The sequence below is a fragment of the Canis lupus genome, chromosome 15 (assembly GCF_011100685.1).
Source record: "Canis lupus familiaris isolate Mischka breed German Shepherd chromosome 15, alternate assembly UU_Cfam_GSD_1.0, whole genome shotgun sequence".
NCBI lineage: Eukaryota > Metazoa > Chordata > Mammalia > Carnivora > Canidae > Canis > Canis lupus.
The window spans coordinates 52,356,046-52,379,461 of record NC_049236.1 but is presented as its reverse complement, the minus strand read 5'-3'; the positions used below and the strand labels follow the sequence as shown (position 1 = coordinate 52,379,461).

The following is a 23,416-nucleotide window of genomic DNA, read 5'->3' as shown; positions in this document are numbered from 1 at the left end:
GAAACCAAGAGTCAGATGCTTAATTGATTGAGCTACCCAGATGCCGCAAGGCAAGATACTTTTGAAGAAGAACAAAATTAGAGATTTAGGGATGCCTGGGGGGCTCAGTGGTTGAGCTTCAGCCTTTGGCTCGGGTCATGATCCTGGGGTCCTGGATCAAATCCAGCATCAGGCTCCCTATAGGGAGCCTGCTTCTCCCTCTGCCTAAGTCTCTACCTCTCTGTGTCTCTCATGAATAAATAAAAATAAAATAAATAAATAAATAAAATAAATAAAATAAAATAAAATACTACCATATAATTGCTTGAGGGACAAATCCTGACCTTCCTGCCTAGTATCAGCTCACATTCCTTGCTTTCTTTCCTATTACCTTGTTAAAGATGTCTGTTTTCATCAAAAACAAATCTAATGTTTGGTGTCCCACCCAGTATAGCCTTCCTAAGGGCATCACTTTTGTAAATATTTTCTCTTTTTCCTGCATCACCGATACCTGAAAAATTTTTTTAAAGATTTTATTTATTTATTCATGAGAGACAGACAGAGAGAGAGAGAGAGAGAGAGAGAGGCAGAGACACAGGCAGAGGGAGAAGCAGGCTCCATGCAAGGGAGCCTGATGTGGGACTTGATCCCAGGACTCTAGGATCATGCCCTGGGCCAAAGGCAGGCACTGCCTACTAAGCCACCCAGGGATCCCAATACCTGAAAATCTATTGAATGTCACCCAGAAGCATTCAAAGAATAATAATGGTTTTTATCTTTAAAAAATAATCTCTTTTTAAATTTCATGTACCTTTTTAGAAAACCATTTTGTTCCTCTTTTTTGACAGCAAATCAACTTAAAATAGTTGTCTCTCCTTTCCTCACTTTGCAGTCTTTCTTTGATCCATTCTTCCCAACCAACCTCTCTAGTAAAACTCTCTCTAATAAAACATGATTTCTCGTGTGCCACATCCTGAAATTCTTTCTTTATTTTCATTTATTCGAATTCTCAGTGAACTTGAAATGATTCTTTGGATGCTGCTTCTCTTGACTTTGGTGACCCCGCAGCTTACTGTTTTGTTCTGTTTGTTTTCCTTAACAAATTGGACTTTCATTTCCCTTCACTTCTGCTCACTGAATTATGAACTCTTACAAAAATGTATTAACAAAGAAAACTGCAGCCCACAAGAACTATGAGATATTAATATTCTACTGTTAAGAGCCTGAGAAGGCCTAGAAGGCAAGAACAGAGACAATGAATGGCAGACAATGGCTAAAATAGAAATAAAAATAATGGCAGAAACTTTTTCAGATCTGCTGATTTCCCTAGACAACCAGCTTCCAATATGTTTTCAAGCTTGGTGCTTTCCCAAACTACTCCCAACTTGAGGGGATTGGAATTCAGGTAGATTGATTAAGAGTCTCTTACTATATATTTTTCAAAAGTTTCTATTTAAATTTCAGTTAGTTAACCTTGTAATATTAGTTTCAGGTGTACGATATAGTGATTCAACACTTCCATACAACAACCAGTGCTCATCACAACAAGTGCACTCCTCAATTCCCATCACCTATTTCACCCATCCCCCCCACCTCCGATCTGAGGTAATTCCCATTCCCATTTTAGTTTTAATCACCTAATCTTTAAAGATTTATTTATTTATTTTAGAGAGCACAAGTGAAAGGGGCAGAGGGAGAAGAGAGAATTTCAAGCAGACTCCCCACTGAGCACAGAGCCCCACACAGGTCTCCATCCCAGGACCTGTGAGATAAGGACTTGAGTCAAAGGAAGAGTCAGATGCTTAACCAACTAAACCACCTAGATATCCTTAATCACTTAATCTTTAAAACTATAGTGACAGACTCTTCTTTCTTACTATAATTTAAAAAATTAAGTGATTAAAATTGTGTCAAAACAAACCACGACTTGTTGATAGAATGAGAAAGAATAAGACAAAGTTAAGAAATACTCAGGGATAGACTTTATGGGGTGTATTACCTGTTCCAAACGTAGCAGCTTAAAATAACAAACATTTACTATCACACAGTTTCTAAGGGCCAGGTCTGTAAGTAGCTTACCTGGTTAGTTCTGACTCAGCATGACTTAGAGGCTGCATTATCAGGATAGTCTTGACAGAAGATTAGCTACAGAGACTTGGGAGGTGAACACTATGAGAGAAATGAAGAAAAATCAGTTCAGATTAGCTTTCTGCACACTGTGTTGTGTGAGATACTTGTCTCCAGATGTGCTCCTTCCATAGAAGGTTCGGTGGTCAAATAAGAATGTGAAACACCTTAAAACTTACCCCTCTAGAAATGGGCATAAGGAAGCCTCTGGGAGAAATCCTGAGGCACAGGACCTATTTGACTTGGTTAATTCAGTATTTCATCAACTTTTGGACTAAGGAACCCCTTTATTCATTTTTAAGGCACATTTTTTAAAGGATTTATTTATTTATGTTGAGAGGGAGAGAGAGAGAGAGAACGTGGATGGGAGGGGCAAAGGGAGAGAGAGAGAATCCCAAGCAAACTCCCTGCTGAGCCCAGAACCTACACAGGGCTTGATACCACAACCCTGAGTTCACAACCTAAGCTGAAATCAGGAGTCAGATGCTCAACCGACTGTGTCACCCAGGCGCCCCAAGACACAACTTTTGACTACTACCTCAGATATCGATGACACCTAGATTTGATCATGCCCCTTCATTAAGGACAACAATAGTGTCCTTAATTTAAGGATTTGGGAAGAAAACAGAACTTTGAATTTTATCATTTGAAACTCCATTTTTGTGATGTTTTAATATGGATAATACATTAATATAGTAAAAGTAAAATAAATTAGTATGGAGGTGTACCTGCCACATTTTTTACTGATTGAATCCACTGATGTACAGAACAAAGAGACAGAGAGAGAGAGAGAGGCAGAGACACAGGCAGAGGGAGAAGCAGGCCCCATGCACTGGGAGCCCGACGTGGGATTCGATCCCGGGTCTCCAGGATCGCGCCCTGGGCCAAAGGCAGGCGCCAAACCGCTGCGCCACCCAGGGATCCCCTGAATCTCCAGGCATTTCTGTAGACCCTGCCGGACCTCTCCCTGGACTCACCCATCCCCCTCTCCATCCACACTAGTGTGCTGACTCTTCTTACAACTTCTCAGAGGATTTGTTTAAATGCTATTACATTTTCCAGGGTATTATTTTCACCTGTTTCTGTTTGTCAATTTCTTTAAAGAGTTTAAAATTTCTTTAAAGAGTTTTAAAAATCAATTTGAATCTGGTAGCACCTAATTCGAAGTGGTTAGCAGCACTTCACCCTCAGGAGCTGGGGGAAGATTTTTATAGAGAAGAAGCAGAAGTAAAGCAAGAGAAGGATTTGACTGGCTATAGCTTCACTGGCCAGATTCTGTTTCTGTTCATTTCTCTTTAAGGTTTTGTTATCCATCTCTAAAGTGGACTGGATCCTGAACTCCTCTAGTTTGCTCAAAAATCTGTCTATAACTCTTTGAACTAACTTTTCCAGTATTTTCCCAGCTTTCTGAATTGGAATCACTAACAACAAAGACTTCCCTTGAACCTTATTGGAAGGGACCATACCAGGCCCTCCTTGATACCCAGATGGCAGCCAGACTTTAGCATCTCGAATGTTGGGTCCATATCTCCCAATTTCAGAAGGCTCCTCCAGACTCTTGGAATTGCACACCAGCTGGAGATCCAAAGTCCGGATTGTTTCTTGAGGACCCATCTCAAGGATTCCTTCAGCACTGAGGTTTCTCTCCACTTAGTGTTCCTACTCTGTGCCTATATCTGAATCATGAAGATCCACGATTCCTTATCTGTAGTTCTGAAGCCCCCAAAGCTCTCAGATGGCAAGTTTGTTTTATTTTATTGAGCTACTTATTTCCATCTATACAAATATTATATTAGCAATCAAAAGTAATGACTTAAACCATTTTGGTATAAACTAAAGATGGCAGAGAGATTGATGATAGCCCTGCATGAAGAGAGAATTATACAACACAATTTTATAAGATTCCAATTGTAAAAGAAATAATAAGAAGGGGCAGATAGTACCATCGTAGTTGATTAAAACAGAAACCTGGAACGGGCATTAGAATTGACCTAATTCAACATCCTCTCAAGATGGAAAGTTTTAAAGCCTCATTTGGAGAGAAACCTGATTTGGACTGACAAAAAGCTATCCATGTTTTTTGAAATCCCTCTAAATGTGTCTATTCATACATTTTGCTGCAGGATATCAAGTGTTTGGTTATGCAGTACTGCCCCAGACCTGACTAAGTAGACACACTATCTTGCCTTTCTAAAACTTGAAACATTCCAAGACAAATCTATCTGGCCCCAAGTGTTTAGAAAAATGAGTCTATGAAATCTTATTATTGATAGTGATTAACCATTATGAGTACTTTCATACATATTATATCCCTCCTTCCAGTAACAGGCCTGCAAGGTGACAGGTCTCCTGCTTTGCAGAAGAGGTGGCCCAGACTATCTGATTTTCTCCAGTCTATCATCCCAGATGCAGGCAGGGCAGGCATTAGACCCAGATCATTTGGCTCCAGATTGTTCCGCTGTGCTGTAAACCCAGTTGTATAGTGTTTGTCGCATAGATTTTAAGTCCATGGACTCTGCCTTCCTTTTTTCCTCGAAGACTGAGTCCATGGTTGACATCGCCCTTACCATTGTGTTTAAACAAGCCTTTCATGAAAGGTAGAATTTATCTCATCACAATACTTTAAAAAGTCTAATTTAAAAGAAGTCACAAGGAATTTTGGGGACGGAGAGCTCTCTGGTCCATTTCCAGATCTGCAATGAACAGTCTCATTTACCTTGGGCAAGTCACTTAGTTTCTCTGTGCTTTGGTTTTCTTATCTGTAAAAATGATAGAAAACATAAAAGTCTTTAAAAGGGGGAATTAGAACAATAGAAGGAGAAGATACACAAAATACACTTAATACACATTCACAAATGGTTGTTATGAGAGAAAAGCACCACCACTGGTGAATTCAACAGATGACATGAAAATTGAATTCCTACAACAGGAAACCTGAGATCTATGATAATTTTCCTGCAGAAAGATTCACTGTTTCATGAGGATACGTTTTTCATGTTGTCCATCTAACATTTTACGTGTTTTTGGCAGCGTTGCCTGATTGAGGATTTTCATGGACAGCCTAGAAATTAACATCTTTGTTCTTAAAGATCCTAAGTGGAGCAATACCCATTTCTTCACATCTTCCCCACTTTCTCATCACTTCTCCCACCTGCTTTCTCACCCCCTCCTCAAACTGAGCTTACTTCTGGAACCCGAGGAGAAGTATTAAAGCAAGGGGAAAGGAAAGGCCAGAGGAAAACAAGGGAGAAGGAAGGCAGGTTGGAGAACCAGCGGGGCCTCTGTCAGGTGCCATGTGGGACTCCATCTGTTGACCATTAGCCGGCAGCCCCTCTTGCTGCCCTCCACCGTGGACCTGCAGGTCATGCAGGGCTGCGACAGACACAGCCCCAGGTTGTTTTATAAGCACAAGGCAGGGAGGGGAGAAGGGGAGGGTAGTGGGGCACTTGCCTTATTTTCATCGCAGTCGTAGCCAGCCTCCATTTCTCCTGTTCTATTTGCTAATTGACATGGCCCTGGCGTGTTATCCAACTCAGAACATGGAAAACCACTCTATTTTTGAAGGTGTATTTCCCAATGGTTTTTTAGTCCCCAGTACCTAGGGTACTTGGGACCTCAGAGCCTGAGAGCCATCTGCAGGTTTGTTGTTAACCTCATCCCAGAGGATACTCTCTTTCTGCCCGCCCTCCCTGTGAGCATGAGCTTCCCCCTTGATCTCCTGCCAAAGCTTTCTTCTGCAGAATCCTTCTTCCTCTTTGCTCAGTGCATCCCTGAACAGTAATGGAGAGTGGGAGGGAGGGAAGGAGGGAGGAAGAGAAAAAGAGAGAGTGGGAGAGAGAGGCAAGTGAGTGAGTAAGCCCAGGCTGTTGTGACTTACCAAGGATTTTTGTCAAAGATGAAAGTATCCAAATGCACCAGACAGAAATGGAAAATGGTGCTGTAAAGTAGGAACACATGTTTTACTTTAGAAAAGTAAAAATTGCAGAGGATTATTTTCTTCTATTGTATTCTCTCCCCTTCCTCTGATTTTTAGTTGGAGGCAACACAAAATAAACAGTATGGGATCTACTTCTCACCACTACTACTGCTACTACTGCTACCACCACCACTACTCCTTTATGCCCTCTATTATCTTTCTAAAACTTAAAAAATTCAGAATTCCAAAACAAATCTGATACCAGATATTTAGGATAATTACCTTCATTGCCACCATCTGCTCCAGACTTGATGATTCTAATAAGGTCCTAACTGGTTGCCCTCCTTCCACCCTTTGCTGCCCGTCAGTTTATTCTGAATGGTGCAGCTAGAGTTACAGTGAAAATTTAAGTCAATTCAAGCCACTCCTTTGTTCAAAACCCTCCAATAGGTCCTTTTTTGAGAGACCCATAGAGCCCTCCATGACCTGCCCTTGCCATCCTAACATCACCCCATTGGCTTCCTTGCTGTTTCCCGAAGAGGCCTGGGACGTACAATGTGCTCTTGTCTCAGGGCCTTTGCACTTGCTCTTTCCTCTATCTGTTATGCTTTTCCTCCAGATTACTGAAGTCTAGCTCCCTCATATACGTCAATCTTTACTATTCCTAAGTGAGACTTTCACTGACAACCTTTTCTGAATTACATCTTGCTCTGAAATTTCCTTACCTTTCTTCTTTAGCAGTTAAAAATTATCCCAGGGATAAAAGTGTTGTTTTTTTTTTTCTCTTTGGACAAAATAAAAACGCCTTGAATATCGTTGGCCTGTAGTCTGAAATTATTTATTGCCTCATAGGAGTTTTAAGTGATAACCTCATTCATGTTTAAGAATCAGTGCTGAAGCACGGACGGATACACGTGAATGCATATCTCAAGGTTAAAAGTAAAATGAATATATATCTTTGTTGTTCTTTTAAAATTCTGTTCTAGGATCTTTGAATTATTCTACATTTTAGTGTTCAGGAGAAATCCATTTGTAATCATTTCTCATTTATCCAACAGGGTGGACTAAGTGCCCAAGCTTTTGTTCGTGTGGAAATGGAGGATGTGAATGATAATGAACCTGTCTTTAATCCGTCAACCTACGTGACGAGCATTAGTGGCCAGACCCAGCCAGGCACCGAGATCATCAATGTTCTTGCCACTGACAGGGATTCTGGGATATATGGAACAGTGGCTTATGAGCTCATTCCTGGACACCTGTCATCCCTTTTTACCATCGACTCTACTACAGGTGTGTGCTCTTGGAACAGCTTTCCTCTGAAATCAACAGATTCTGTGTAACAGCCAGAAAACTGGCAAAAATTGTTTTGTTGTTTTGTTTTATTTTGTTTTTAGCAGGGATGTTGCAGGACTCACTTCACCTTCCAGAAGGCAGCAAGGTGTATTGTAAAGAACCAAGGCTTTGTGGTTACATGAGACATGGATCTGAGTTCAAGCCTTGTTTCCTACTGGTCTTATAATCTTTATTGGCTTCAGTCTCTTCACCTTAAAAGCAGTGCTATCAATCCCTATGTTGCAAGATTTTGTGAGGATTAAAGGCAGTAAATTATGAGAAGCAGCTGGCCAGTAATATTTATTTTGCAAATGTCCATTCACTCGGTTATATGATCTTGCCATCCGAGGATGATGGCCATGATTTCAGTGTATGAATAGATAAGATATCTAAAGCTCCTTTTACTTCTCTAATATGGTAATTGCATATCTGCCAAAGAAGTCCAGTGGATAAACTGAGTCTTTTGGAAATAATAAAAATTTAGGAGGTTATCACCCCCTTCTTACTGGTTAACAAAGTAATGTTTGAAATACTTGATCACAAGAAAATCTAAAATCTCAAGTATATAGTATTATCTTGTAGTACTTTTGAGATATTGGAGCTATCTGGTCCCAAAACGATGCTTAAAAAAACAAAACAAAACAATTTTTTTTTCTTTTGCATTTCTCCTTTTACAAATTTTTAATTTAATTTTACTTTATTGTAGTAAGAACACGTAACAAATGTTTAAGCATACAGTGCATTATTGTTGTTACAGTACAACGTACAATCTCTAGAGCTTACTCTTCTTGCTTAACTGAAACTTCATGCCCATTGGTTAGCAATTTCCCCATCTCTCTCTCCCTCCTTGCCAGCCTGTTGCAACCACCATTCAACTCTCTGATTTTATGATTTTGACTATTTCAGAGACCTCATGTAAGTGGAATAATATAGTATTTGTGCTTCTGTTACTGGCTTCTTTCACTCAACATAATATCTTCCAGATTCATCCATACTGTTGCATTTTGCAGGATTTCCTTCAGTTTTAAGGCCAAATACTATTCTGATGTAGGTATGTACCATATTTTCTTTATCTGTTCATCTGTTGTTGGACATTTAAGTTGTTTCCGCAACTTGGCTGCTGTGAACATGGGAGTGCAGATATCTCTTTGACATTTTATTTCTTCTTAAAGCACCTGACTTGAGCATGGGTAAAATGCACTTCTACGGTGATGAAGATAATGTCAGGTGCTACAATAGACATTTTCTGTACATTGTCTTTATTGGATCTTCACAATACCCTTTGCAACAACCATATTCACTAGCAACAAACAATAATTTACATAGCAAATCTAATCTGCCAACTTAGTTTGGCTTCCCATCCATCCCTGGTAGATGGAGAGTCTTTGCTTCTTGCTTGGAAAATATACTTACATGTGGTGTGTGTGACTGGCTGGGGGATTAGTTGTTTACAATGGCAGTCTTAATAAGGCAGACCTTCCCTTGCTCAAAATAATCCACTGACATGGCTCCTTTAGCATTTCAAAGATCAGAAGAAAATACTTTTTTTTAGGAAATTAGTCTGCTTATCTTGGCTTTTTCAAAATCCATCTAAACTGCTTGTCAAATTGTCAGGCCCTCTAGGACGCTAGCATTGCCAAAAATATATAGGTCAGCCAGTGATCAGGGCACAGGATCTAAAAACATTTAGTAGATTGTTTTTAAAAGACATCAACATGCTCATCGTCTAGTTTTTCCTGGAAGGTCTTGAAGAATGAGCAGTACTGTGTTCTGTTTTTAGAAGAGATCTCTTGCTGCTGCACTGGCTTCAATAAAGCCACAGGCTTCCATTCCTGGCACAGGCTATAAGACAAATGCCATTGTTAATCAAGGAGAACGCTTTATGTGGGTCATTATCTAGGGAAGTATCACAGTATTTTTTTTTTTTTAAAGCAAAGACCAAATTCGTAATGGAAGTAGCCTTGGGGTATTATTGTTGGCAGTTTTGATGCCGGTTCATTTAGGTTGAAGACATTTTTCTAACAGTGCTTAGAATTTGGTTGCGCTTAATCACAACTCATGAGAAATTCATGAGGCCTGGTAATGCTTTACTTTAACCTTTAGAAGAGAATTGAACAGCATCACGACTAGCTGTGGGAAAAAGTTGCCTAGTGAACAGGCAGTCTTCAACTTGAACAGTTGAATTCAAGTTTATCTGTTGGCTGACCACAACTCCGAATACATTTTTTTAATATTGTACATAATAGGCTTCTAGGCCATGCCATAAAAACTAATTTAACTATTGATGTCTTGAAGAGTAGAACAAGGAATATGGGATTGGAATACAGTTTTCCTCTTCTGAATCTGTGTGTGTTGCTGTTGTTATTGCTGTAACCAATATTAAGCTGGACTTTCATGCTTTTGCCATAAGGTCTGTTTTCACTGAGGCTGCCAGTATAAATGCAGTATCTAGAAATTGCTTCTATCAATATATATTTGTAGAATGAATGAATAAATGACATCTAGAAATAATTAAAAAGTGATTTAAAGCCTTACTACATATTCTAAAGAAACTGCAAGGGAGTGTCATTGATAACACAGAGCAAAATTTCATTTAAAATCTTCTTTCTCCATTACAGTGTGGTAGGTAATGCTATGGCCTACCCCCGCTTTTTGTCAAAATTCTCCCAAGACTCTTCCCACCTGGCTAGCACTTTTCTAGATACATATACTAAGTATACTAAATACACCTGTACTTATATATAGGTGTATATCTGTGTAGTTTTATATTATATGAGAAGACTTGAGAATTCATGAGCTAATTTGTACATTGTCACTTCTTCCTGAATTACTCTAAAAATCTCTCTTAGAGACATTTACTCATTTCCTCACTGGTTCATCCATCCTTTCATTTTGTTGCTTCTTATATCAGACATGTTCTTTTATAAGCTAACACACTTTGTGTTTAGCCTCATGTTTTACTGAAGGCAAAAGATTGCCCATTGATCTCTTTGTGTCACAACCAAGACTAAAACTTTAAAAATAGAGCTCTTTGACTTTCTGTGTTCATCTGGTAAGAAAAATGTTTTGGAGAAAACTGGAAGGGGGTGTGGTGATGTCATGGTTGTTTTCTCTTGTGGGTTTATCTTCCTGTTCTGTTTCTGGTTTTCTAAGTTTGTTGTTGGTTCAAAGAACATTTTTGTAAAATGTGCTTGGGCACCAGGAGAGAGATATTGAACTGAGCCTTCATTTCTCCTATTCTCAGTTAGTTGGGTTCCTTTGATGTGGGCACGAGGCAGACCACACTGTTTTGAGTTTTAAAAAAAGGAAACACAAAAGTCCTACTTATTAATAGCTCTTTTTATGTCTTTAATCCTATTTTATGAATTGTATGTAGATTTTTTTCTTCCATTGTTTGAAGTGTTCTCTTCAGTAGCATGAAAAGTGTAGTCCTTTAGCTTTTGTGTTTGTCCTATTTGCTTAGTAATTTTACACTGAAGCAAACGTTACTGCTAAGCCAGATTACTTTAGGGTGTCAGATTTCAAACATTTGTGTTGGTCATTTACAGTAGCCCAACTACTTCTTTTGCTAAAACTGCCTTTGGTTAAGTTCTTCTGGTTTACCTCTTTTTATAGAAGCAAGTTAATGATATAAAGAGAAGTCCATTAAAGTTTCAAAGAGTGTAGTTTATCTATCAAAAGAAGAAAATGGAAGCAAACTCATCTTTTCAAGACATATTTATTTGATACCTATTATGTACCAGGCACTGTTTTAAGTATTTGGGATACATCAGCCAGTAAGACAGATAAAAATTCCCATTCTCATACAACTTGCAACAAAAGCTTATGTTGCCTTGCCTATTGTCTGATCTATGTTTAGTTGTGGTGTACACAAAATCCAACTTTAGCATTACAGAAGAACAAGTAATTAAAAGGGTAACCGAGTGAGTTAAAGGCAGCTATGCCTCTGTGTTTGGTTGTAATCTTTTGTTTGTACAGGGTGCGTGGATTTTAACATAGGCTGTGAGTAATGTAGCACAGACTTTGTTTTTCTTCATTTCAAGGGCAGATCTTTTTCTAATGTTAGTTTTAAGCTCACATTTCATATCATGTAATGATTCTCATAATTCTCCATGATTGCCACTTTCCTACATTTAGAACATTCAGATATGTAGCTAATAAATTAAAACCACATCTCATTTCATAAGGGATGTGAGCCTACTCATGCCAAAAAAATAATGACTTCCTTTTATTTGTACGACAGAGACTAAAATTAATCACGAACACCTAATCAGTATGCGCTGATTTATAGGAAACAAAAGCATTTTAGAGAGTTTTCTTACTGATTTTTTCAGTATAAGATCACAGATTCTCGGGGACCTTATAATTCAGCTCCCTGATATAGTGGAGGAAGGAATCAAGGCTGAAAGGGATTTACTGACTTGCCTGAGGATACACGGTGAGTAAACGGCAGAATTGAACTTAAACCCTCTCCTAGACCCGTCATCTGTCCCTGTATTGCTCTGTCTCAGATGACAACACCTTTCAATATCTTTTCCATATATTGCCTGTGTGGGCCTTACATCAATTTATGGCATAAATGAAGCAGATGCTTTTGTGCCCATCTCCAAATTAAGAGAATAAAGGCCCTAAGAGTCTTAGTGACTTGCCGAGTCACAGTAACAAACCTGACACTTGAATTGACTTCTTAGAGTTCTATTTCAAGGCTCTTTCCATTATTATGCCTTTTTTCCTTTTAAACTAAACACAAAGCTAAGATAAATATAGGTTTCATTGTCTCAATTGAGTAAGATAGAAAAGTGATCTCTCATTGTGACTTCTTGTGTAAGCCTTTTTGAAATACCAAATTATCTCCTGGTTTATATGCTCTTTTTAACTGACTACATAGAATTTGGTGGAATCTTCCAAAATGGGTATGTTTTTCTTATGAATCCTTTTCATTACCAATATGAGACAAAATTTTCAAATTCCATTCCTTTCAGCCACTCCAACTTAGCAACCCAGATTTGTGTGTGATATAAATAGCATAATGTCACCTATTTACTGAATAAGTTCCTATATTCTCACAAACTGAATATAAGAAAGACATCATAAATGCCAATGACCAACAAGAAATTGGTATAGATATCCCATAGTTGTTTTTTTTTTTTTCTTAATCCATCTCTATTTTTGAGAAAGCCACACTTATAGACTTCATGTTTGGTGATGGTCAAGATTGTATGGTTGGTTGTTTGTTCGAAGTAGGCTCCATACCCAGCACAGAGTCCAGTGTAGAGCTTGGACTCAGGACCCTGAGATCAAGACCTGAGCTGAGATCAAGAGCTGGATGCTTAACCAACTGAGCCATCCAGGCACCCCTTGTGCTTATGCTTGTTCTTAACTATATCATAGCTTATAATTCTAGTAATGACCCACAGGCTGCTTTCTGACTATGAATAATCACCTTAGCTAAGAGCATCTCAGCTTTTTCAGGAGATTGGATTCTGAAAGTCAGTATTGTTTAATTAGTACAATCACATGTATATTAGGTTTTAATTAAGAGAGGAACCTTTGTCTTTAAGTTCTTTTATTAGTCTGTCAATTAAAAAATATTTCATTCTAATACTTTCCTCCATTTAAATGAGAAGTGACAAGATTAAGAACTTAGGCAAAACATTATTGCACATTATAATTGGATGTACAAATCCAAACACTCAGTAATCAAGCATAAAATAACCAAGCTCATGAATAGCCAGTAAGTGAATCAATGTCTATTTTTCTAAAGTTAAAGTTTGTCCCTGCACTGGTGGTTAATGATAATTTGCAAATATCATGAAAAATGAGAGCCAAATAATCACTGTACTTTAAAATATGAAAATATAATGCCATAAATCCTAAGCTGATAAATACATAGGCAAACAGAGCTATTCATTTTATTGACCATCTTATTATTATATATAAGTATGCATATGTATAAGAAATATATATTATAGAGCTATATATAATATTTTCTGGTTCCTCCAACTTTTTTTAAGATTTATTTATTTGAAAGAGTAAGAAAGAAGCATCCAAGTGGTGGGGAAGGTCAGAGGGAGAGAGAGAGAGAGTTTCAAGCAGACTCTGAGCAAAGCCTGGCATGAGACTTGATCCACAACTCTGAGACACAACCTGAGCCAAAACCAAGAGTCAGATGTTTAACCAACTGCACCACCCAGGCACCCCTAATCCCTCAACTTTTAATAGATGCCTCAGTTTATTTAAAAATGTTAGATTGAGGGCAGCCCTGATGGCTCAGCAGTTTAGCGCCACCTTCAGCCCAGGGTGTGATCCTGAAGACTCAGGATCGCGTCCTGTGTCCAGCTCCCTGCATGGAGACTGCCTCTCCTTCTGCCTGTGTCTCTGCCTCTCTCTCTGTGTCTCTCATGAATAAATAAATAAATATATATTTTTTAAGTCAAAAAAGTAGTCACTGCTCAAAAGAGGCCTAAAGAATTCATATATAGAGACATAAAATGGACCTTGCTCAAATATAAAGACAGATTTGGTCATTTCACTCCCCTACCTAAAATGTTTCAGTGACTTCCCACAGCTCTTTGGCTGAAGACCAAATCTTTGTTAAGGGCCACCAGACCTTTTCATGACCTGCCCTGCTTCCCACCATGGTTGTAGACCCAAGAATTCTTCTTTTTCATGTGTTCACTTGTTCCTTATACCAGCTACCACTTCTCTCCCTCCTCTTCTTTTTTTTAAAAAAAGATTTTATTTATTTATTCATGAGAAACATGAGAGAGAGAGAGGCAGAGACACAGGCAGAGGGAGAAGCAGGCTCCATGCAGGGAGCCTGATGTGGGACTCGATCCCGGGTCTCCAGGATCATGCCTTGGGCTGAAGGTGGCACTAAACCGCTGAGCCACCTGGGCTGCCCCTTCCTCTTCTTTTTATACTCTTTCTTCCTCCTCCCCCTTCTCCTTGTTCTCCTTCCTCCTCTTCCTCTTCCTCCTATCATCACACTTACATTAAGCAAACTCATTTTAGTAATGAGTTTTAGTTTGATGTAGCAAACTGAATGCCAATTATCAGGTTATAGTGGAAAGCATAATTACCACAAGACTTGAATACTTGAGGCTTTATGTCCAGCCTACCTTTCCATTCTAGGCACACTATAGAGAAAGCAAAATCATATCTGGAAGAATTTATAAATGAGCATTGATTTTTAAAGAAGGAAATGAGATCATTTTAATGTTTAGTGGTATCAAATTAAAATAGCCTGATGGACCTTTCCCATCATAAGGATGTTCTTGTCAGTAGAACAAAGATATGAAAGCCTATTGACTTATAGCACTCTGCATTACTCTACTTTTCATTGAGAGTGAAATAAACAGTCTGAAAAAATAATAATAGGAAAGTCTGTTTGCTAACAATCTCTCTTCTTTTCTGAGGACTGTTCCTGAATCTGTGCACCTAACATTTGCCTCTCTTTTTTTTTTAATTTTTATTTTTATTTATGATAGTCACAGAGAGAGAGAGAGAGGGGCGCAGAGACACAGGCAGAGGGAGAAGCAGGCTCCATCCACTGGGAGCCCGACGTGGGATTCGATCCCGGGTCTCCAGGATCACGCCCTGGGCCAAAGGCAGGCGCAAAACCGCTGCGCCACCCAGGGATCCCCTGCCTCTCTTTTTTTTTTCTACTTTTCCTAGACTCATCAGCTACCCTTTGGTTTATCTTATTTTTAAGAGACTACTTTCACATTTCAAGTACAATCAAGGTTATAGGTCACAAAGTCACACTGTCCTATTAAGATAATTTTGTGTTAGCCTTCCATGAAATCAAAATGTTAAGGGCAAACTCCATCTATTGATCACAGTAATGACTATAGAGAGTGTAGGCCTTCAGAAGAGAGATCTGGAAAATACTCTAGAGTATTCAGGGAAGGAATTAAGGACCATAGAACTTGAGCTGAACCTCACAGGGTAGTTCACATTTGAATGAGCAGGAGTTCTGGCAGTTATTTTTCAAGACACACATTTTCATGTCCAGTCTAAATCTTCAGTATAGTATCCATTTCCTATACAAGAAGGTAGTAGTTATATTTTTATGACAAATGTATCTTCTTTTCCTGAATATTTTAATATTTTAACATATGTAATTCTTTTTTTTTAAAGGTTTTGTCTATTTATTCATGAGAAACACAGAGAGAGAAAGAGGCAGAGACACAGGCAGAGGGAGAAGCAGGCTCCCCTCAGGGAGCCCAATGTGGGACTCAATTCCGGGTCTCCAGGACCACGCCCTGGGCTGCCCATATATGCCCATATATGCCCATAATTTCAAAGTTAACATATTAGTCCATTCAGGCTGCTCTCACAAAACATGACAAAGTGGCTTAAATAACAGAAATTTATTTCTCACAGTTCTGAAAGCTGCAAGTGTGTGATCAAAGTGCTGGCCAATGTGATTCCTGGTGAGAGATCTTCCTGGCATGTGGACAGTTGCCTCCTCTCTACTTTCACATGGTGGAAAGAGAGTGAGCTCTCTAATGTCTCCTTGTATGAGGATACTGATCCTATAAGATCAGGGCTCTGCACTTATGTCCTCATTTAACCTTAATTACTTACTTCCAAATGCAGCCCTACCGGGGGTTAGAACTTCAACATATGAATATTTAAGGGACACAATTCAGTCCATAGCACGTATGTTCATTAAAACTATAGGAATATGAGGCAGAAAATGAACTGTCCCATAATCTCAACCCATTGACCTCTTTTTATCATTGTTCAGATCCTTCCATGTTGCCTCCTGTATATTTTTCTGTTTGTGTGTGTTGGGAGGGATACAAATAAAGTATATGTTAGTGTCTATGATTATACTTTACATATTGTTCTGTATTTTTCCCATGTAAAATGTAGCGTGTAAATTTTTTAAGTGAAAACGTGCATATTCATTCTTTTTAGATGCCACATTAATAATCTATTGTATTAATATACCACAATGGATTGAACCATTCAATTTTTTCTTGTACTGACTCTTTAAGGGTGGGGACTCAGTTTCCTCTCACCCTCCCACCTCTCCCAGACCCAATCTTGCTGATTTTTTAAAATTCCAGGTTTTAGGTCCCACTAGTTATAAGAAGTCATGAAATTCAGCTCCTCTGGTTTTCAAAGCCAAATATCATGGGGGTTCACCCTCCTCATTCAGGCTCCTGGATTTGGGGGTCTATTTCTCTGCCTTCCTCTTCCTGGCACTGTCCCTCCCTCTTGCAGACAGCCCATGAGTCTGTTTAGTTCTACCTCAACCCTTCCTGCCACGTCTCTTATTATTAGGATACCAAATTGTTGTTTATATATTTTCAAAATGTTGTCTTTTGATTTTAATTATAAATCATCAATTAAAGAACACGTAAATGAATAAGAAAGATCAAAACTGTTCATTAAAATACGTGTTAAATTTATGATAAGCATGTGTATGTAAGCCACTGTGGGATCGTAGAAGGTGGATCTAAAACAAAGTGGGGGTGGCCCCGGTGGCGCAGCGGTTTAGCGCGGCCTGCAGCCCAGGGTGTGATCCTGGAGAGTGGGGATCGAGTCCCCACATTGGGCTCCTTGCATGGCTCCTGCTTCTCCCTCTGCCTGTGTCTCTGCCTCTCTCTCTCTGTGTCTCTCATGAATAAATAAATGAAATTAAAAAATAATAAATTTTAAAAAAATAAAATAAAATAAAAGTGGAGGGTCTATGAATCCCACCTGTACCAGACAAAATGTAAACGGTGCTTCAAAATGTGACTAGAGGTCAGAGAAGATCAAGAAGTTGTTCTAGGAAGAGGATGAAGCAATCCAAATGAAAAAGAGCAAAGTCTATCCTGGAAATTATAAATAGTTTATATTTATAAACTTTATATTTATAAATAGTTTATATTTATAAACTATTTGTGCCTGAGACAAAAAGGACTGCCCAGAGATGGGTTACAGAGTTGGAAAGGGCTCATTTACCAACAACTTGGTCAATAGAGATAAGACATTTGAACTTCATCCTGAAAACCTGGGGAGGCACCAACATATCTAGATGTGGATTTAGGAAGCCTATTCTAATACACGCCTGAAAAATGGTTCAGAAGGAGTCTTCTGGATTCAGGAAGACCAAGTTGTGGTCCAGTTGAGGCAGACATTAATCTCTTCATTGTCATAATCATCAAGGGTGCAAAATGAAACTCTTAAAAAATTTCTCTGTAATTGGAACTGAGTTAACTCTGGAAGACTATATGCCCAGGAAGTAGGGATGATTGGGGGTGGAGGGACTTTTCATTTTCTTTTGTAGTCAGACACTTTTGTATTATTTGGGTTCTTATTTTTTTTAACCAAGCATAGACTTTAACAATAAAGAATTTTTAAAGCTCATCGGTAACAGATAGGAAAAATCTGACTTAGAAATTTATGTGATAATTATGGAGTGCTTTGGTGGATCACCAAATCAGTATAAACCCAAATTTTAATATGGCTGCTATAGCTGGTGTAATAATCCTTGGTTACATTAATATTTTAAAAATATTCCAATGAAAAGTGTTTATACTCTTTTTTGTGATAGATTGTAGCTGGAACCATGTGTTCACCAGTCAACTTGGTGCATGCTCAGGAGAAATGAGTCATGAGTGAAAGGGCCTAAAATCATGTTAGATAAGGAACTGCTACAGAAAATGGGTTATGTAGACCATAGACCATGTAGACCAGAGCAGGTCAGACAAGATATTTGACTTCAGTTATTGATGATGTGTTATCAATAGAGAAACATTAATAATTATAATTTAATTATGTTTCATTAAATTTCTAATAGAAATAGAAAACCAGGAGTTGGAGTTGTGAGAGGACAGATTTGACTTAAAAGAAAGAAAAAAAAACCTGAATGGATATCATCTTTTTTTACGTCTAGAAAGCTGACAATTCAGATGTTTTGGCCAGCTTCTCATAGAATGGCAAAAACTGTACTATTCCTTCATTTGACTATCCTGGCCAATTATATTGTGATAGGCTCCACAAAGTTCAACTACATTTATTTGTATGTAAATTCATGTGATAAGTTTGTAGTTTTTTTTTTCTTTCTCTTTAAAAAAAAAACTAACATGTTCATTTCTGAAATATCTGTTATATCTGTTTTCAAACTGGCATATGAAAGGGTGGTTTTAATAATATTAAATAACTGGTTTCCTCAGCATTACTGGATCCCTCCCCAACTCAACCATTCACACCTTCTCTTCTCACCCACACTATGTACACCAGCCTAACTTGCCATTCTTGTTCCCATGGTTTTAGCATTTATTTTAAAAATATTTTTATTTATTAGAGAAAGAGAGCATAATGAGTAGGAGGAGGGTCAGAGGGAGAAAGAGAAGCAGACTCCCTGCTGAGCAGGGATCCCAGCGAGGCTCAACCCCAGGACCCCAGGATCATGACCTGAACTGAAGTCAGGTGCTTAACCAACTAAGCCAACCAGGCACCCCCCACAAATCCCCCCCTACTGTCACAGTTTTAACACTTATTCAAGTTTTCTTACCCCAAACTGTTGACATTATACCTTCTCACCAACAAAGATAGAGCCAGTTGAAAAAGAGAGCTGCCCTAAACCATCTAGTTCAGGTCAGGTGTCAAATCCTCAGAAGATGACATTGTAGTTTCATTCCATAGGTTTAGGATCCTGATGCCTGGGCAGATCATGACCACCCTACAGTCCTCCATTAGCTGAGGCAGTCAGGTTTATCCAATTTGAGGCCATTCAAATCAATTACTGCTTGGAACTTTGGAGAGAGAAACATTCAGGGACAAGTGTAAAAGCACCAGAACTGTTCATGCCTGTGCCAGATTGTTAAGTTAAAAAATTTAGAAGCTAGTGTCTAGAATGAGCTGTTTAGAATTCAGGAAGGGGTATGTTTTAACTTTATCATATAATAGCAAGAATTGGTCTACTGTGATGTTTGGGGGACAGGAGAAGGAAGAGAGCAGTCTTTCACTTATGTACTTGTATATGAAGACAGTTTATATAACACAATACAGAACTTTTAAACAACAACAACAACAAAAATTACATTGGATTATGGGGTCGTGCTCTGCTATTCCATCATCCTGGGCTGGTGATATGATTGTAAGGCCTAACAGAGGCAACACAATTTGTCTTTACTGCTGAACTGATATACTTCCAAGATGGCTAATGTTTAAGCTCTAGGAAAATATCGATTACCTAACAGAATTTGGACCATAATTTTGCAAATAGGCTCAAGTTCTTGGATTGGAAAGTAGATGTATTAGGGTTCTCCAGGAAACTGGAACTGATAAAAGAGAGAGATAATAAATAGGCAGATAGATGATAGAGATAGATAGATGATATATGTAGATATAAAGAGATTTATTATAAGGAATTAGCTCATGTGATTATGGAGGCAAACAGATCCCAGATCTGCAAGTGAGGTGGTCACCTGGAGACCCAGGAGAACCAGTGGTGTAGTTTCAGTCTGATGCTGGCAGTCTCAAGTCTTAGGAAGAGCTGATGTTTCAGTATAATACTGAAAGCAGGAAAAAAACTAATGTCTCATTTCAAAGGCAGTCAGGCATGAGGAATCGCCATTACTCAGGGAAGGGTCAGTCTTTGCATTGTATTTAGACCTTCAATTGATTTAGTGAGGCCCAGCCACATGAAGGAGGACAATCTGCTTGAATTAGTCTGCCCACTTAAATGTTAATCTCATCCAAAACATCATCACAGAAACATACAACATAACATTTGACCAGATGTTTGGACACCCCATGCCCCAGTCAAGTTGACATAAAATTAATCATCACAATAGAATTCGCAGATCCAGTGTTACTGTTGCTTATCAGTGTGTATTGCATGCTCTGTGCTTTTTAATTCTCTCTCTCTCCTAACCAGGAATTCTTTACTTAACGTCAACTCTTAGTCATTTGGAATCTACTACACTTTTGTTGATGGTCTGTGCTCGAGATGGCGGCGGGCTCACATCTCTCATTAATGCTGACATCACTATACACATTCTTCAGACAACACTGGCACCTGCTGAATTTGAAAGTCCTAAGTATACTTTCTCAGTTTATGAAGATGTACCTGAAGACAGTCCTGTGGGAACAGTGAAAGCAAAAGAGTCCTTGAGTAAGTACTTCTTATACTCTGTTAAAATCCATTATTGGAACATTTCCTGTGTTTTCTTAGGCTGTGTAATCTTGAATAAATCTTTTCCTTTCTCCATGCAAGAAGAATGAAGACCACAGGATCTGTGGCTTGCTTTGTTGTTTCAACATTATTCCTATCCTACATTTTTTCCTAATCAAAAAAAGTAATAGATACTTTTAAAAGTCTAAAACAATACAGAATGATTATAATGTAGAAAATATGCATCTATAACCCATTCCTCCAAACATACACGTGTGCACGCACACACACACACACACTTTTCAATTTTTTAATGAAAATACATCCTACTATATTTGTGGTTTGACAACTACCCTCCCCCCACACTTTTATATATTAAGGATAGTTTTTCAAGTAACTGGATATCATTCTGTCTCATTAAAAAAAAGATTACATAGTATTTTGACTTAGATATAAACATGTTTTCTTTAAACATTTTCCTTTTTCTATTAATTTGAATGATTTATAGTCAGTTTTTGCTAGTTCAAATAAGACTCAAGCAAATATCCACATACAACTTATAAAGGTTTCTGTGCAGGGTAAATTCCTAGAAGTGAATTATTTGTCCAAAGATCTTGTTAGGCTCACAGGCTACTTCCCTGTCCTCTTTCCCTTCCCTTAATCTTGATGGGGATATTTGCCATTCACAGGTAGTAATCATAGAGAAGCATCAAGCATAAGCTTAACTTGGCTTCCCCAAATATGTAAAACAGGGATCCATATTATTTTCTGAATATCTTTCCCTTTTACTTAATGCAAAATGATTGAAAGGAAGGTAGTGAAACCTGTGGCTTGCTCCTTGTCCATTGGATACTACCTTTGTCTGCTAATATATCTTAACTACTTGTCCATTTTTCAGTATATTTTGAAGGAAGATTTAAGATATCACATAGTGTTTTCCATGGATATAGTATGTGTGTATATATATATGTGTATATATATATATATATATATATATATATATATATATATATGCTTTAAGTTTTCAGTGTTTCCAGTAAGTGCATATGGGGATTGCTTTTTTTTGTTTCTCTCTTTTTATTCTTTTTATTTCCCCCACCCCCAACCTTTCTTTTCCAGATTCTTCAGAGCCAATTTTCTATAGAATCTCCTCTGGTGATGTGGACAGAAAGTTCTCTATTCACCCATGGCTGGGCATCATTCGAACCCAGAAGCCTCTGGATCATGAAACACAGCCCGTGGCTGTGCTCACAGTACAGGCCCAGCTTGGCAGCTCCCCAGCCTACGGCAGTACAGAGGTCAACATAACTGTAATCGATGTCAATGACAACCATCCAGTATTTCCCAAAGCCTCCGATGAGGTTAAAATATCCAAGACCACACTGCCTGGCACAGCATTGTACCTTGCCCGAGCACAAGACGAAGATAGTGGGCAGAATGGATTCATCAGATATACGATTGCAAGCCAGATCCCAAGCATCTTTGCCATTGACTCGGGCCGTGGTGTCGTGTACCTCAATCAGAGTCTGGGGAGTGACATGCCCCAGAAGTGCACACTAACACTCATGGCCCAGGATCTGGGCATTCCTCCTCGGGCATCCCTGCTAGTGCTGACAGTAGGAATTGAAGAACGAGAGCAAAGCCCATCTTTGACTTTTGAAAACTTGGTCTATCAAGTGGAAGTTAGTGAGTCTCTCTCACTGATGACCCAAATCCTGCAAATCCGGGCCTACCCACTTGGCCCACAGCACACAACCTCACAGCTCCTGTACTCACTGGAACCCAACACAGACTCTGCTGTGTTTGGCATCCATCCTTACACAGGTTGGATTTATTTGCGACGACAGCTTGACTATGAATCCACACAGACATATAATTTTAGAGTGTTTGCCTGGATCCCGGAGGACAGATTGTCGCAAAATGTGAGCACTTCAGTAATTGTTCATGTCCTGGATGAGAATGACAATTCCCCTACCTTCTTGCATGATGTGTTGTTTTTGAAAGTCGAGGAGAGCCCTGTTCCCCAAGGGGTAATAGGCAAAATTACAGCAATTGACAGAGACTCGGGAAAGAATGGACAGCTGTCATATTTCCTTTTGTCTGATGGAAAATTCTTCAAGATGAATCCTAATACAGGTAGCATTTTGTAGCTTCCACTTACTCCTTTAAAATCGAAATTAACAAAACTCAAGTCTTTTAGTTATAACATTAGTACAAACATGTAGTTGAAATTAGTTTTTAGTAGATACCTTATTCAGTTAGAGAATTGTGATTTTAAAATGAAGTCAAAATTGAATAGAATTTTACCTGTATTGATTCATACTTCTCTTGCCTCACACCCACATATTGCCAGTATATGGCTTTTATTCTGAATTAGAGGTACAGTCAGGATTGGACCAAATAAGTCCCTATGCAAAGTCTAATTATCCCCCCAACCATTCTATTTCACTTGTAGATTTTTTTAAAAATATGCCAAATAATATTTCATAAACTATAAATGTTATTGAACTAAAGCTAGAAAAAAATCCAATTAGGTAAGATTGCAAAATCACTCTATTGATGCATTTCCCTATTCTCATTCTGATAAGGGAACCATGATGAAAGAGGCAAATATTTCCACTGAGTATTTTTTCAAGTCTTCATTATGAAGCTAAATATTAAAACGCTATTATATTTTAAAATTTATATTGCAGAAATTTACAAAGATTTTATTTCACTCTGCAACCACCTACAAATAAAATACGTTCATATGGCAACCATGCAGCCTGTAGAAACTGAGACTCCGCTCAAAAAACATGCCCTAGATTATGAAGCTAGAAGGAAGTAAGAGGAGGCCATCACTTGTACAACTCCGGGAGGCACCATTTATGTTGTAATTGGTACCCTCTGCCCCGTGGTGGGACAGGATTTGAATTCAGTTCTGATGAACTTCAAGCCTT

General features: G+C 38.5%; 1 protein-coding gene and 1 long non-coding RNA gene across 2 annotated transcripts in view; one reads left to right on the top strand and one right to left on the bottom strand.

The window, feature by feature from the left end:
* DCHS2 (dachsous cadherin-related 2) overlaps positions 1-23,416 on the top strand; it is a 226,643-nt gene that overhangs the window by 119,990 nt on the left and 83,237 nt on the right. The window contains exons 3-5 of the mRNA XM_038559070.1: positions 7,081-7,312; positions 20,241-20,477; positions 21,597-22,613. Of these exons, the coding sequence (XP_038414998.1) occupies positions 7,081-7,312; positions 20,241-20,477; positions 21,597-22,613 (1,486 nt within the window). The remainder of the gene's footprint in view (positions 1-7,080; positions 7,313-20,240; positions 20,478-21,596; positions 22,614-23,416) is intronic.
* Positions 1-23,416, bottom strand: part of LOC119869350 — a 28,565-nt gene that overhangs the window by 3,898 nt on the left and 1,251 nt on the right. The window contains exons 2-4 of the long non-coding RNA XR_005370913.1: positions 5,984-6,043; positions 4,823-4,865; positions 2,059-2,148 (exon numbers count right to left, since the gene is read on the bottom strand). This is a non-coding gene — a long non-coding RNA (uncharacterized LOC119869350). The remainder of the gene's footprint in view (positions 1-2,058; positions 2,149-4,822; positions 4,866-5,983; positions 6,044-23,416) is intronic.